Below are 14521 nucleotides of genomic sequence, written 5' to 3'. Positions count from 1 at the left end.
GATGCTCTCACTAGGGTGAGGCTTGGCTACAAAATTAGCTTTTACTGTTCCAGCAACTATTCTAAACTTCATGTTCTTACTCAGTCTCTGCTTTCTTATCTGTTCTGATATGAAGTACCAATGTTCCTTGCATTTAAGAAAGCCTGACTTTACAATTTTTGATAGGTGCTATATAACTGTACTTTGCTACTTTATAATACCTTTATACTTCTATAAGAAATCATTGTCATATAACAACATTTGTCTATCTACTTATTTATCTGTCTATAAAACATAACATTGTACACTACCTGCTATTCCTAATGATTTGTTTGCCTATGATTATATACTAAGAAACATTCCTTACATTACACATGCAAGGTAATTCTACAGGGGTACCATTATGTAAAATCATCAATATAGAATATATCTTATAGAAATTGTAAAATATGCTGTTATCTGACACATGGTATGAGCTCAGATAAGAATCATGATGATGCTGTGCTTCTGCATTACCTAAGTTGTTCATCCCCACTGCACTCCTATAACTTAAAATAGTTATGCTTAATTAAATACAATTTTGCACCATAAATGTATTCCTAGACTGAATTCTTTATGCCTCTGTTCATAAACAACATTTTAATGCATTAGAGAGTAAACTTAGAAAATAATGTGTATGAAATATCATTTTATTAGTGGCATTTATATATTTGCCATAAAAGTAGCAGCCTCATCATATTCATTTTTCTTTGTCATTGTTTCCCAAGAATTTAGCAAAGGAAAATGTGAATAACCTGCCATTCTAGTAGCAGTATTTTTTAAATAAACGGTTGCATGTTTGTGTTTATAAAAGTATACACTTATTAATTTGGACTCTGACCACTGTCCTCACTATAGCACCTATAGTTCCTAATTTCAATGGACAAGAGAACATTGAATTGCAACTGTGGTGAGCTTAATGCCATCCTCTATGTATATATAGCCATAAATCTACAGTCCATTTCACAGAGTAGCAATATCGTTAAACATTTCTGTATTTTATCCTAGAAGTGGCTTAAGTTTGAACAGAGCCTGTTCACTAAAAGCTACCTCTTGCCAATGACCTTATTCTCAGTAAAAATGTTCACGTATCCTAAGAATAAATTATCATAAATGAGAGAGAGCCCCTTTCTTCCAATGACTCTTCCACTATCAAGCATGGATATAAAAGATTTGGTTTCTTGATATTAAGAGGAAAATTGCTGTGGTCATCAGTGTGATCCTCCAGACATCTGTTCCTCTCCCAGGTACCAGGTCAGATACTGTCTTTCCACACTTTGAAGTTTTCTGTGGCCATGTGACTGAGTTGTCATCAAAGTATCAACAAAGGAGAATTATATTACTTGAAGGTTGAATCTTTAAGAATGCATAAACAATGTAGTACTATTCTCTGGCTTTTCCCTTCTGACATGGTGACCAGCGATGTCCATATTTTAGCTTATATGTCCTTTTCGGTACTAGAGTAAAAATATCACATGGACACACAGCATGAGAAAAAAGAGCATTATAGTATTAAGTCACTAAAAGTTTTGAAGTTATTCATTAAGGTAGAATTACTTATCCTATCCCAGGTGATAAAAAAAATTATCCTCAATACTTCCTAATCTCACTTCCTCATGTATCAGCATGTTTCCTTATGTAATAGAAAATATCACTATAAGTTTCTCTAACTCTCTAATCCTTAATTCACATGACATAAAAGTGCTAAGAGATCCACATCCACTAAAGAGAATTCAGCCATAACCATGCCAGGAAGTGTGTGGATAGTTGGACCAAGACTGAAGCCAAGGTAAATTTTCGCTCCAGCCTCTGTGCACCTGCCATTTTTAGGAAGGAATTAAAAGAGGATCTATACTTCTTCTATACACCAGGATAATAGGCAATATAGTTCTAATAAGCCTGTCTTACATTAAGAAAGGTATGGCATAAAACAGTGTTCATAATTCACCTTTACGAATTTGAAGAGAGTAGTAGAACAAATAAGACAGGATGAATAGAACAGATAAATAAAATATCCAATTTTTTTTTAAAAAAATTATCAGACATTCATTCATTTTAAAAATTATTTAAAACTGTATTTTAATCGACCTTTTAAAACATATTAATGGGAAGTTTAAAGATAACTTTAGAATTATGTGAAAATAAATTGTAGGGTTTTAAAAAATATTAGTTGAAAAGAACGGAAAAAAAGAAAGAAGGAAGGAGGGAGGGAGGATGAGGAAAGAAAAAATAAGGTAAGGCATAAAGTGGTGTGTATGTGTGTGCGTGCATGCACGTGGGCACGCGCACGAGCGAGAGAAAGAGAGAGACTAATAAAGCAGCTCTAGGAGTTGAATTTACTTTCCTAAATTATGCAGATTTTATAATCGCTTGCATTAGGTATCAATGTAATTCGCATTCTTTCTTTCACTATGACCGTGCCTTGGGGTCTTACCTTTCTACGTAATCTAGCAGCCGAGAACAGTGGTTTGAAGCAGGAGCATCATGACCTCCTACTGCATAAAGAAAACCATCACATGTGGCCACTCCAACACCCCCTCTTCGTTTACACATTGGAGCACACATGTTCCACTTATTTGTGTGAGGATCATAATATTCCATTGAACTCAAACAGGAACTTCCATCACGACCTCCAACTGAATACAACCTAAAAACACAATTGGGCAAACATGATTTAGTATTACAGTCTGTATGACCAAATGAAGGAAAGGAAAAGTCCTTTACAAATAAATTTTCAATCACAGCATGATCCTCAGATGTGTTAAAAATATATTACTTCACATGGAAGTTTTTGTTAAAGGAACATTATAACTAATTAAGTATACCTGAATCCCATGATTTTAATAAGCTATATACTAGATGAAATTAAAATGATAATTTTCTAACCTCTTTATTTCTAGAATGTTAGATTAAAACTATTTTTGTGTAAATAATTAAATCATCTAATACATTATTTTAATAAATATCGAGGAATGCCTATTTTAAAATAAGATATATTTATCTTCAATTTTTCTTGAAAATGAGCATAATCAGAAGAAAATCGATTATCTTATTTGTTGTTCAGCAATTGATTTTGCTATTGATTTTGCCAGTAGGTAAATCATGCCTACTTCTTGTGTTCTGTATTCACAGTTTAGAACACTAAATAAATAGAATAATTTAAACACATACTGTCATAACACTAGCTTTCTTAATCAGCGCCTATACTATAGCTAATGTGTTATCTGGATAGACAAAAATTTATAGGAAACAATAGTACAATAATATTAGCCTGATTGAATATTGCTGGAACTTACTTGATACACTTATTTTGCTATTTCATTACTGAGAAGTATGATAGGAACCCAGGAAAAGAAATATTACAGCACACATGATACTTAAAATACATTCATAGAATACAAAAGCAGAAATACATCATCTATTCCTAGTAAAAACATTCTTGCTTATTTAATAATAGCCATGAAGATTTTATCACAGAAAGGTACAGAGTTGAATTTATTTATTTACTCATTTATTCAACATAACTTTGAATGCCTAGTATATGTCACACACCATCCCAAATTTTGTGAATATATCCATGAACAAAACAATAAACAATTCCTTGCACTCAATTCTACTAGGAGCGATATAGACATAATACACACAGTAAACACATGTATTATATACTACTAAGGGCTGTAGTCACATAGAGCAGGGAAGTGGGGTCAGGAGTGCAAATGGTGGGAGTGGGAGTTGTAGTTACAAATTTAAATATATGATCAAAAAAGATCTCATTGAGAAGGTGATGTTTGCCCCAAAACTTGAAGAAGATGGTAGTGTTTGGAGGTGAGTTCAGGAATTTCTCTGGGGGAGAAGATTTGAGGTCGATTGAACAGGTTAGTGCAAAGTTCCAGGGGCAGCAAGGAAGCCAGAACAGCAAGAGCAGAGATAGTGGACGGGGTAGCAGAGGAGATGATGGGTGGGGGTAAAGGGTAGGCCTCACACAGGTGTTTAGATGTTTCTCTAATGTCTAAAGCAAATGTAGACATTTTCCCTAAGTGAAACAGGAAGCCATGGGAGGATTTTGAGTAGAGGAATGTTATAACTTGTTTATGGTTTAATAAGATTAGATGTCATGAAATTTTTGCTTTACTAGTGGACATTATGCTTAATATATTGGTAAACAGACTTAATTCTAACTAAGTAAATGCATAGGAAGACATTATTACTTAGTATATAAAATAGTTTAGGCCTTAGATTTAAAAATTCCTCCTCTAATATTCTTTAGTAAGTCTAAAATATGATGTTTAAACTGACTTCAAATCCTGGAGATATTTTTAAGATGTTTATGTTTCTCTCAATGCCTGCCATGAAAAAATACTTTTGATTGCCCAAGTGTTCCCATTATGGATGTAATGTCTCTTTGCTTGATTACTCACAAGTTGTCTGCTGGCTCTCAGTCTTGCAATATGCTGAAATTAACCAATAGGAGCAATTTAAAGGACAAGTATTGGACAATTTAGCTTGCAAAGTCACCCAGAAGTAAAATGATTATTCACTCGGAAGTTTCTATCATCCTAAAAACTTTTTCATGCTTCACGAAATCTGAACTTTATTTGTGTTTCATTTAAATTGAAGATCTAACTCAAAAGAAGGATGCTATAATATTGAGATATTTTTATTAAAACTTAGCAAAATAACTTTTTGCAGAGATTTTATTTATTGGTTAAGTATCTTCATGAAGGACACCTAGCACAGTCCCTGGTACATAGGTTACATATAAGAAAGGTATTCCCCTTTTTATTTTCTATTGTTTTAATGGAATGGTTGACTTCAAGCTACTGTGTTTAGTCATACACATTATAGTGACAAATTATACTGTTGCTTTATCTGAACCCAGCATTGCTGATACTAAAATAATTCTATACAATACTTTATCACACTTTATTGAAATTATTAAAGAATCCTTACATATACAAATATATAGCTAAATGTGTATTAAAATAATGATAATTAATTAAACATATTGCTCACATTATAGAAGTCAAATGTTGAGCCTATTAGCATAGCCTTGTATTTGAAAAGAAAATGTAACTTAAATTTCACAAGTTACAACATCATTGACTTTTTAATATAATTATATATATATATATTATAAACCACTATTTATTCAATCTCTCTGCCTTTTGTGTGAACCCTCTCCTAATAAAACTCAGTAACACATGGGTTTATACAAAAGAAATTTATGTAACACCTCTATAAAAATGATATAATATCTGACAGTTTTTTTGTAAAATAAATGTTTGATACATCATAGCTGTTATTTTATAAATTATTTACTAAAGCCTAAGCTAGGTTATCAGGGTTTTATTTCATTTGGTAAATGTCCCTTTTAATGTTCTTCCTATTATATAGTCTACAGATTAACAATGAAATTATTGTAATTTTGATAATGTAATATAAATTATTAATACTAGAGCAAAATTGGTTGAAAATAATAAATACACTACAATTTTTTCCTCAAAAAAAGCTTTGCAAAAGAAATGAGAAAATTGTAATTGTATAGAATAGATAATAGTGTCCTTTGGGGCTGCTTTATGGAGTAATTATTAAAACCAACAGATGCATTTCAATACTTGAAAATATTTTGCAGCTAGAATAAATGTTGCAATGTACACACAAAAATTCATGGACAATTATCCAAGGTTATCTTCTCAGATCTCCTCTTAATATCTATTTAATCATAGTTTAGACTGATTCCCTGTTTTGTTTTACTACAATGACAAATTAGATGTTGAGAATATGAAGAACAGAGAAGGATCTGTTACTAGAAGTAAATGCGCTGACAACATAAGAAGTGACAGCTGACAGTTTCATGGCAAGAAAGGAGCCATGATATTTTAACTTAGAGTTGAAAGATGAGTAGAAATTTGTAAGATGAAGAAATACGGGAAAGCATTACATACAGGGAAAGCATTATGTGTAAAGACAAGGGACATGAAAGGTCATAGCCAGTGATAAATAGAGTGGCAAGTATGTTATATTGGTGGAACAGGTGGTAGTAAAGGAGGGGAAGAAGAGATATGGCTGGTAGGATGAAAAAGTTAGACTGAGAATGAAGGGGATTGTATGCCATGCTATGGAGCTGGAATTTCATTCAGAGACAATGAGAAAAGGGCAGAAAAATAACATTCTTAGGAGACATCACTATCATAGGTCAGGTTGCTGTGAACATTGACCTGTATATCCTTCCTTGCATGCCAAAACTTGGCAGGAGGTCAGAAATACCCCTGACTTAAGTAAACGCTTCTAGAATTTTGCTGAGAATGAATGAGTCTTCCCCACCCCTTTCATTAACTTATGTGTTTATTCAGCCTACAGAAAAGTTTTATATAAAGTTTAGCAACAAGGTCTTCCTGTTTTGAGATCTAGTTGACAGGTGCCCATCTCAGCACCATGTATTTTATATTCTAGTACAGGTATACTTCATTTTATTTATGCATGATTTATGCATTTATTGAATTTGATTGTGCTTCACCTTATTGAGTTTTGCAGGTATTGCCTTTTTCTTTTTTTAACAAATCGAAGTTTTATGGTAATCCTGCATTGTCAGATGATGGTTAGCACTTTTTGGCAATAAAGTATTTTTTAAATTAAGGTATGTAGATTGTTTTTAAAAACATAATGTTATTGCACACAATGAACTATGATATAGTGTAAACGTATCTTTTATATGCACTGGGAAACCAAAAACTCCATGTGACTCCCTTTATTGCAATATATACTTTATTGTGGTGGTCTGGAATCAAACATTCAATGTCTTCAGGGATGCCTGTCCGTACAATATGGCAGTAGGAAGAAATAAATTCTGTATTAGTTAAGATATGGGTTCAAATGTATGTAAAGTGGCTTTACAGGTAGGAGCTGAGACCCAGGCTGCTTCCAACTTTCAACCTATCATCTGTAGGATAAGACCCTTTATCAAGAACTGTGAAGAGTGAAATTTTCCCAGACCTGAAAGCTAACAAATTAGCCTAGCACAGTTTCATAGATGCTGGTAAAAGACACAAGATTCTGGGATCAGAAAGAAATGACTTTGTTTCTCATGCACAACAGATAGAATGAGCTCTATGTTCACATGGGTTTCCCCTGTCCCTCCAAATCCCACCAGGGTGATACAGAGAGATTCATGTGAATGCTTATTTACATAGAGGACTTTTCTCACATCTGGAGTCTAGGAACTGCTAATCCTTAAAGGGGCTGCCAGCAAACCTGTCCAATCATTGCTCTGAAGGTAGATATTATCTTTATTATTGTGTTCTTGCTCTCTCAAGGAACAAACCTGCTCTCTGACCAAAAGAAAGACACTATCTCTACCTTCCAAAGCTGTTCGATTTACAAATATCCTTGAAAAGATGGTGAAAAATGTTGCCAATATTTTTGCTTGGAAAATGTGCAGGAATGTTAAAAGTCCATGGAGAATTGTCTACAAATCCTCTGGTCCTGAAGGTAGAGTCCTAGCTATCACAGTCACAGTTCAAACAGAAGGATGAAGGAAAAGTGGAAGAAGGAGTGCATCCTCTCCCTTTAAGAATCAATCTTTTAAGTTTCACTACTCACTTTTTACATCCAGTTGGCCAGAACTTAGTTACATGACAATACCCGACTGATGAGGTGCTGGGAAATGTTATCTTTATTTTAGGTGGCCACTTGCCTAGCTAACGGTGCTGTGCATGCTGTCATATAAAAAGGAATGAATGACTATTAAGAGCCAGTTATAACCTTCTGCCACAGCACTAGATCTTTTCCAGCCCTGTGTGCCACTGTGCATTCTGTCCTAAGTACCTTGTTACTATATAGGGTGGGTTACTGTTCATTCATCGCTCATTAATCAATTCAGGTATGTCTCCACTAGAAAGTCTTTTTGATCCCACTTTGTCTTTTCCCCAGAAATTTAATGTTATTTATAATTGGTACACTAGGGAAATTTATTTAATATGTGGCATATCTTATCATTGGTACATAACTTCAGGAATGGCTATAGAAAGTGCGGTATAACACATTTGATGCAAATCTCTAGATCCAGAACTTTGTTTGATCCTTTGTTTCCTAATTGATGGAGAACTCTTTCATCTGATCCCATGATAAGGCTTGTCATTCCTGCTATCAAAATACTCCTGCATGTACCTTTCAGTGAATAATTTCCATGAGAGGTACTAGTTGAGTGCCTGAGAGTACAGTGAGTGGGATTTCAGTAAGCTTACACATCAGGCTGCTTTTGTTCCCACTTACTAAGAAATGTTGGTACATGTAGCAAACTCAGTCTGAGACTCTGTTATTGTGTATTGGTTTGCTATGATTTCAAATTCACTTATTTATGACCAAAAAAAAAAATGAAGTTGTTTTTAGAAGTAAAGTTGTTTTGATATAAGAATGAAGTAACTTGTGTCTGGATGTCATCATCTCATCTGCCCTTGATTGATAAGCACTTAGTAGCTCAGCTGCTGAGGGGCCCAGCTGGGGGCTTTTCAATAAAAACTTGTGGAGAAGTAACTCTGGCAAAGGGAACATTTAGACTATAAATACAGAGAGTTCACGAAGGCTATCCCAGAGTTTCAGTCTGGACAAAGCTACCCTTTGCTAATTTAGCTCTCGGAAGATCTTGGGCATTAGTTTCTGCTATGATAAAGGAGACTTCTTTATCAGCCAGTGGTGATCCCCAGGATTATCAGCCTGTCTGTCAACACCACTGCCATCGTTCCCTAGCAACATGCTCTAGCAACTGAGGGACTTTTAATTTTCCACTGGCAGCTGCACATCAGCTCTTTGTTTGCAAAACCAAACCGCCTCTTCCAGAAACCAAAACTCATAGAAAGAGTACACTTCAAGTATATTTGGACTTTATTTCTATCTTCTCCCCTTGCCTGGAACAATAGTGTATTTAATCTATCATGGGTGTGTTATTTCTTTATTAGCTTATTAAGAGACATGACCCTGTATGCTATTGGTTTGTGAAATTCCTACAGTGAAGCTGTGTTTAAACTACTGGCAAAGACAATCTCAGTCCCTGAGCATAATTTGCTGCCCCAAACAAGACGGACTTGCTGTCATTATAGCATATGGTTAACAGAACCCACTTACCTTTATTTATTAGAATGTGCCTATATTTCCTAAGAAATCTCTGACAATTATAAATACAGAAATTAATTTAGGTTAATGAATTGCATCCCACCCAACTTAGTAGGATTTACTAACCCAAAACCTGGTAGAAATGGTCACTTCAATTTTAATCCCTCCATGTTTCCTTGCCAACTCCCACTCTACACCTATTACAATTCTGAATTTCTTTCTTTTGATGTTTCTTATTTCCCTTATTAATATAATGTAAGGTCTCTGAGGGCAGATTTGATTTATTTTCTCTGATATATCATCATAGCAAGTACCTATTTGTGAATTTTTAAAAAATGAATAAGCAAGCACTCATATCCAATTCTTGAAAAAGAATGATGTATGAATGGAAGTTGTCAAAGAAAAGGCACCTGTTTAAGTTCCGCTGAAATAAGATATTGACATATTGCAGAGAAAAGTATCAATCCTGTGTCTTGGGAACGCAAAAGATGGAACGATTATTTTTAAATTGGTGAATTTTAAAAGGGTTAATAGAAAAGGTACAGATTAAACTAGGCTTTGGGTGATGGAAATATTACAAATAATTTCATTTAGGTTTTATTTAAAGGCACATCTTAATATATTTTTAATGCTTTTTTACACTATTGTTCTCAAGTACAATAAACTGAATTGTGTTTGTACCAATCTGGCCACATGGAATTTAACACACATAGAGATCTAGAGTTGTGTTAGGCTGTCACTCCAGAGAGTTTTCAAATGTATCCAAAGACCAGATGAAAATCTGGGGAGAGAAACTAAATGGACAGTGGACAGTCACAAGTTATTAAGAAAAAAATGGAAGGGAAATCTGGGGAGAGAGATAAGTATGTAAAAATGCAGAAGAGTGTGAACATCAAGCCGTTCTTTATGTTTGGGACATTAGGTGTCTGTAAGGCAGGTGGTTAAGAGAGAAGACTGGAGAAGGAAAGAGAGGTCTGTTTCATAAAACCACTGAATTCTAAATTAAGGAGTTTGGCAGTAGTTATGCTCAAGTAGGGAGCCAAAATGAATTGTCTTCTTGAGATAGGCTGGGTCTTGAGACCATTGCTGCAGTGCTTGCACCTGGACAAATGTCTCCTTTAGCAGCAAAATACAAAGAAAGTATAAGGGACTAAAAATAGCTGCATACATGTACAGTTGGGGCAAATTATGAATAAAAAGATACAAAAAAACAAACAAAAAAAGGGTGTTGGGAGAAAAAGCAGGGTACTGCATATGCACCTTGCACACAGCACCACCATGGGGGTGGGCAGACCACCCAAGCCACCTCTCCGGCCCAATCCTTGACCCACCCATATCCCATATAAAGAAGCAGCTTGCCCTGCCTCATGGAGCAAGCAAGGAAAATTGTTACTTGTTTTCACTCCCTCCTGCTGCAGCAAGAACCCCAATAAAGCCTTGCCTGAATTTCTTGCCTGGCCTCTTATCAATTTCTATTGATTGAGGGGGCCAAGAACCCTGGTCAGTAACATTCTGTTGCTATACATTTTAATTCTGAGGCATGATTTATCAAGTAATCCCTATGAACCACTGGAATGCATCTCAGCCAATCTAATTTTGTGATGAGATTCTAATAATTTTTTAGTTTCCTTGAGCAATTATAAATTATTCTTCAGCCAGAGTGATTTTTACAAAATTGAAATACATCCATGTTGCTGCCCTTTTTTAAACCTTTTATAATATTTTTACCTTAACCAAGTTGCTATGACCTAGAGGCTGGCTTTCTATCCAATCTATTGGGGCCACTATTCCTCATTATATTTCAGCTAAACTCAACTTTTCCACCTTTTGTTTGCAATTCACACTCAGGAACTGAACACAGCTTGTTCCTTCTCATTGCAGTTCTTCCTCACTTTCTGCAAATCTGGTAAATCAATCAAGTTCCAGCTTAGAAATCATTTCTTCCAGAAGGCAAATCACAAATCTCCTAAGCCTATTAACAGCTCTCAGTGAGACTCAGCAAACAAGTGATTTTTTTTAAATGTGTGACTCTAAAATAATACAATTTTAATACAAACTGCTTGTAATAGGGAAGAACAAATCTGACTCCATATTAAATCTGTTTCTATTACTTTAACCTTTGTATTCTATTGCTTTTGCTTGAGTTAAGAATGTTGCCTATAGCTTGAAATATATGAATCGGCCCATTTTCAAAGCTCTGACCTTTAAGGGTATGACACTTTTCCATTCATATAGAGATAAAATGTTGCAGAACAGAGATTAACATTTGTCTTGCTTGTGGTTTACAGGAACATCTTGGCCTGACCTATGTGGAAAACTGCAAGAACAAAGGATTCCTGTACCAAGAAGTGTGCAACAACCAACCATGCCCCTTCCTCACCTTGCCTTTAAAAATTCATTGCTGATATCCTTCAGGGATTTTGGGGTTTTGGGGGGCATTAACTACCCATCTCCTTGCATAGCCCTGCAATAAACGTTTCTCTGCTCTTAACTCTGATGTTTTGGTTTGTTTGGCCTCACTGCCTCAGGCACATGAACTTGCATTTGGTGACATGTTTATCATAGGAAATCTTTTACAATTTGGGGTTCATTTTTAAGAAAAAGAATGTCAAAGTTTGGATACAAAAATAGAAATGGTCTTAGAGAGTACCACGTAAGTGGCAGAGCTTGAGGCATAATAAGATACAGTGCTAGATACTGGGATGTACTGGAGAAAACAACAGACATGACTCCTGTTCTCATGATATTTCAAACTGTATAAACTTCAGACTGCACAGAAATAGCAGCTTCTTCATGTGTATTATTAACATGAGGTTTTGAATGACTGAGTAAATCAGTTTTGCCATGGTGAATCATGAAACAAACACAGTTTTTTAAATCTGTTTTGCAGATTCTCCAAGGACCAGAGCATACATTTATTAAAATTCAGGACTATTTATGGATGTGCTCAGGCAGTATGAGTATCTGCTTTTTGAGCTTACTCAGGAAATAAAGGGAAACAAACCGGAAAGACCTTTTAGTTACAAAGTAAAGCTTGAAAGAACAAAGCTAAGGCACAGAGCAAATAAGAAACAAAAATAGTTACTAGTGTAGATATTATTTGGAGAGTCTGAGGTTTTATATGGTCACTCTCCACACCAGAATGTCTATTTACTGTTTTGTTGTATTCCCTTTATGCATCGAGTAAGTCTGTGGCTGTGCTGGCCTAAGATGATATATCTACGACTTAGGTTAATCTGTCTCATTGGATGACTGACCAAAATATTTCATAAAATTGATATAATTTTGCTCTTGAATACACCAGAATACGCTCATTAATTTTAAGCCATGAACCAATGCCTTGTTTTTCCACAATAAAGGTATCATGAATGATCTAAACTCAAGAAGGCTGTTCACTGGCTTTTATTAGCCTTAATTGGGAAAATTATTCAAAATAATATTCAGAGAAGCAACAGTCAGGTTAGAATGACACATTAGTGAGAGGTGAAAATTAAACAAGAGGTAAAAAAAGTCATGTCAGTAGAGGTAAATAAAGTCATGTCAGTACAGGTGAGAGAAAAATAAACAACTGTTTATTGAATGTTGAAACAATTTTCTGATGTGGGTCTGAAGTGAAAGGTCACTTTCTAGTGATTATGTTTTTCTCTGAGTAAAACAGGAAAAGCAACCAGACATTAAGAGAAAGTCATTAAACCACAGAATTTAGAGGCCATTAAATCACACTCAAGGGAATTAAAAAATAACCCAAATGAGGTCTATACTATTCTGATTTAAAGGAGAAAGATTATTTGAAGTAAAAATGAAATAATTCGAAACATTTTCATAAAATAAGGTTAAAATTTGGGAAAATGTACTTAATTAAAATGTAAACAATTTTAAGAACAAAAACTTTAAATACTCTCACACTCTGATATTTGGTATGAAGAATGTTGTTAGGGTAAAACATGATTTCTTAGGATATTAAATATCCTAGCTGACCAAAAAGATACAAGGACCACAAAATGATACAAATGATGAATTCCATATAAAGCTAATTTAAAAGGGAAGAAACTGAATTAAAAAATTCAGTTATAATAACATGTGAAAATTTGCTACAAGACTATCCATTAAATATTATATTTATTAAATTTTTTATCCCATTTATTTCTGATTAAGTTTGGAGATTTGTAACAAAACACACACACACACACACACACACACACACACACATATATATATATATATATATATATATATAAAGATATTTCACAGTAAAATATTAAGGAAGGGTCACAAAAATATAATGCAAAGTAATTATAAAAAATCTAGAATAAAATAAGTAATATATTAAAACTTTAAAATAAGTGTGTGCGTCTTGGGTGTGTTGTGTGTGTATGTATGCCTTCTCATTACAGAATAATGTAACAAATGAATAATATAAGGAAAGGGTAAAGATATTTCTCATCTTTGTTGAACAAATTTGTTATGTCAATGAGATATCCATTTCCTAAAGGATATAAGAGATGAATCTATATATTAGCATCAGTGTAAGTGGTGAGGAAAAGTCACTAAATGTACTCTCAAAAGCAATTTAAGAAAATATACATTTAGTGATACAAGAGATTTTTAAGGTAAAACAATAAGAGAGTATCCTCAATTGAAATAAGATGAATATGAGGCAGATAGGAAAGAGAGCTGTCAAATAAGTATATCATATATGGAAAATTAAAATAAAGATTATGTCTTCACTGGAAACAGTAAAATTCATAAGCAAAATGGCAATGATTAACAATAAAATATAGAAAAAATTTCCCAAGTTAAATGGAAAAGAAATAAAATGACTGAGGAGAAAAACTGTTTATGGGAAAGAAATCAGTGCTCAAAGACACACAATCATTAACATAAATACATACTAAAATATATATCCCAAAACCAAAGAACTAGAATAATGGAAAAGGAATCAAACAAAAACCAATCCTCAGTAGGTAAAAACTTTCCTTAGTAAAATAAAGACATGATTGAGATTGTTCAAATGAATCTCCAAATAGTAAGTTAAAAGAATGAAAAGCAGCCATCAGGTTATACCCTGGTAAACATTTTGAAATTGGAGAACATTCCAGTAGTTAAGCTCTTATCTCGCAGCCCCGCATTCTCTCTCCTGTACTCTGATTTTTGATATGGGGGCTGGAACTCTGAAAACCACGTTTCTGCTTTGCCACCTGGTTCCTTCTTTTAGGATGTGACATTAATGGATGCCAGAGGGAGACTGAAAGACTAGAGGAGGAAGGGTCTTGCTCCTTTCTGCTCATTTCCTGTTCCTGTGTCACCCCATCTTTTTTTCCTGTATTCAGTTGCATCCAATTGCCATTTTGCAGAACTTGCAAAATTGGCTTATTGAGACCACTCAGAGCCATCA

General features: G+C 34.3%; 1 protein-coding gene across 2 annotated transcripts in view; it reads right to left on the bottom strand.

Annotated features, from left to right (window-relative positions):
* KLHL1 (kelch like family member 1) overlaps nt 1-14521 on the bottom strand; it is a 379998-nt gene that overhangs the window by 17914 nt on the left and 347563 nt on the right. For both annotated transcript variants that reach the window (XM_027092284.1, XM_027092285.1), the window contains one exon: nt 2453-2665. In XM_027092284.1, coding sequence (XP_026948085.1) covers nt 2453-2665 — 213 coding nt within the window. The remainder of the gene's footprint in view (nt 1-2452; nt 2666-14521) is intronic.

Source organism: Aethalodelphis obliquidens, unplaced genomic scaffold (genome assembly GCF_003676395.1).
Source record: "Aethalodelphis obliquidens isolate GAN/ISIS:26980383/991018 unplaced genomic scaffold, ASM367639v1 scaffold76, whole genome shotgun sequence".
Classification (NCBI taxonomy): Eukaryota; Metazoa; Chordata; class Mammalia; order Artiodactyla; family Delphinidae; genus Aethalodelphis; species Aethalodelphis obliquidens.
This window is presented reverse-complemented; position numbering and strand designations above follow the sequence as displayed.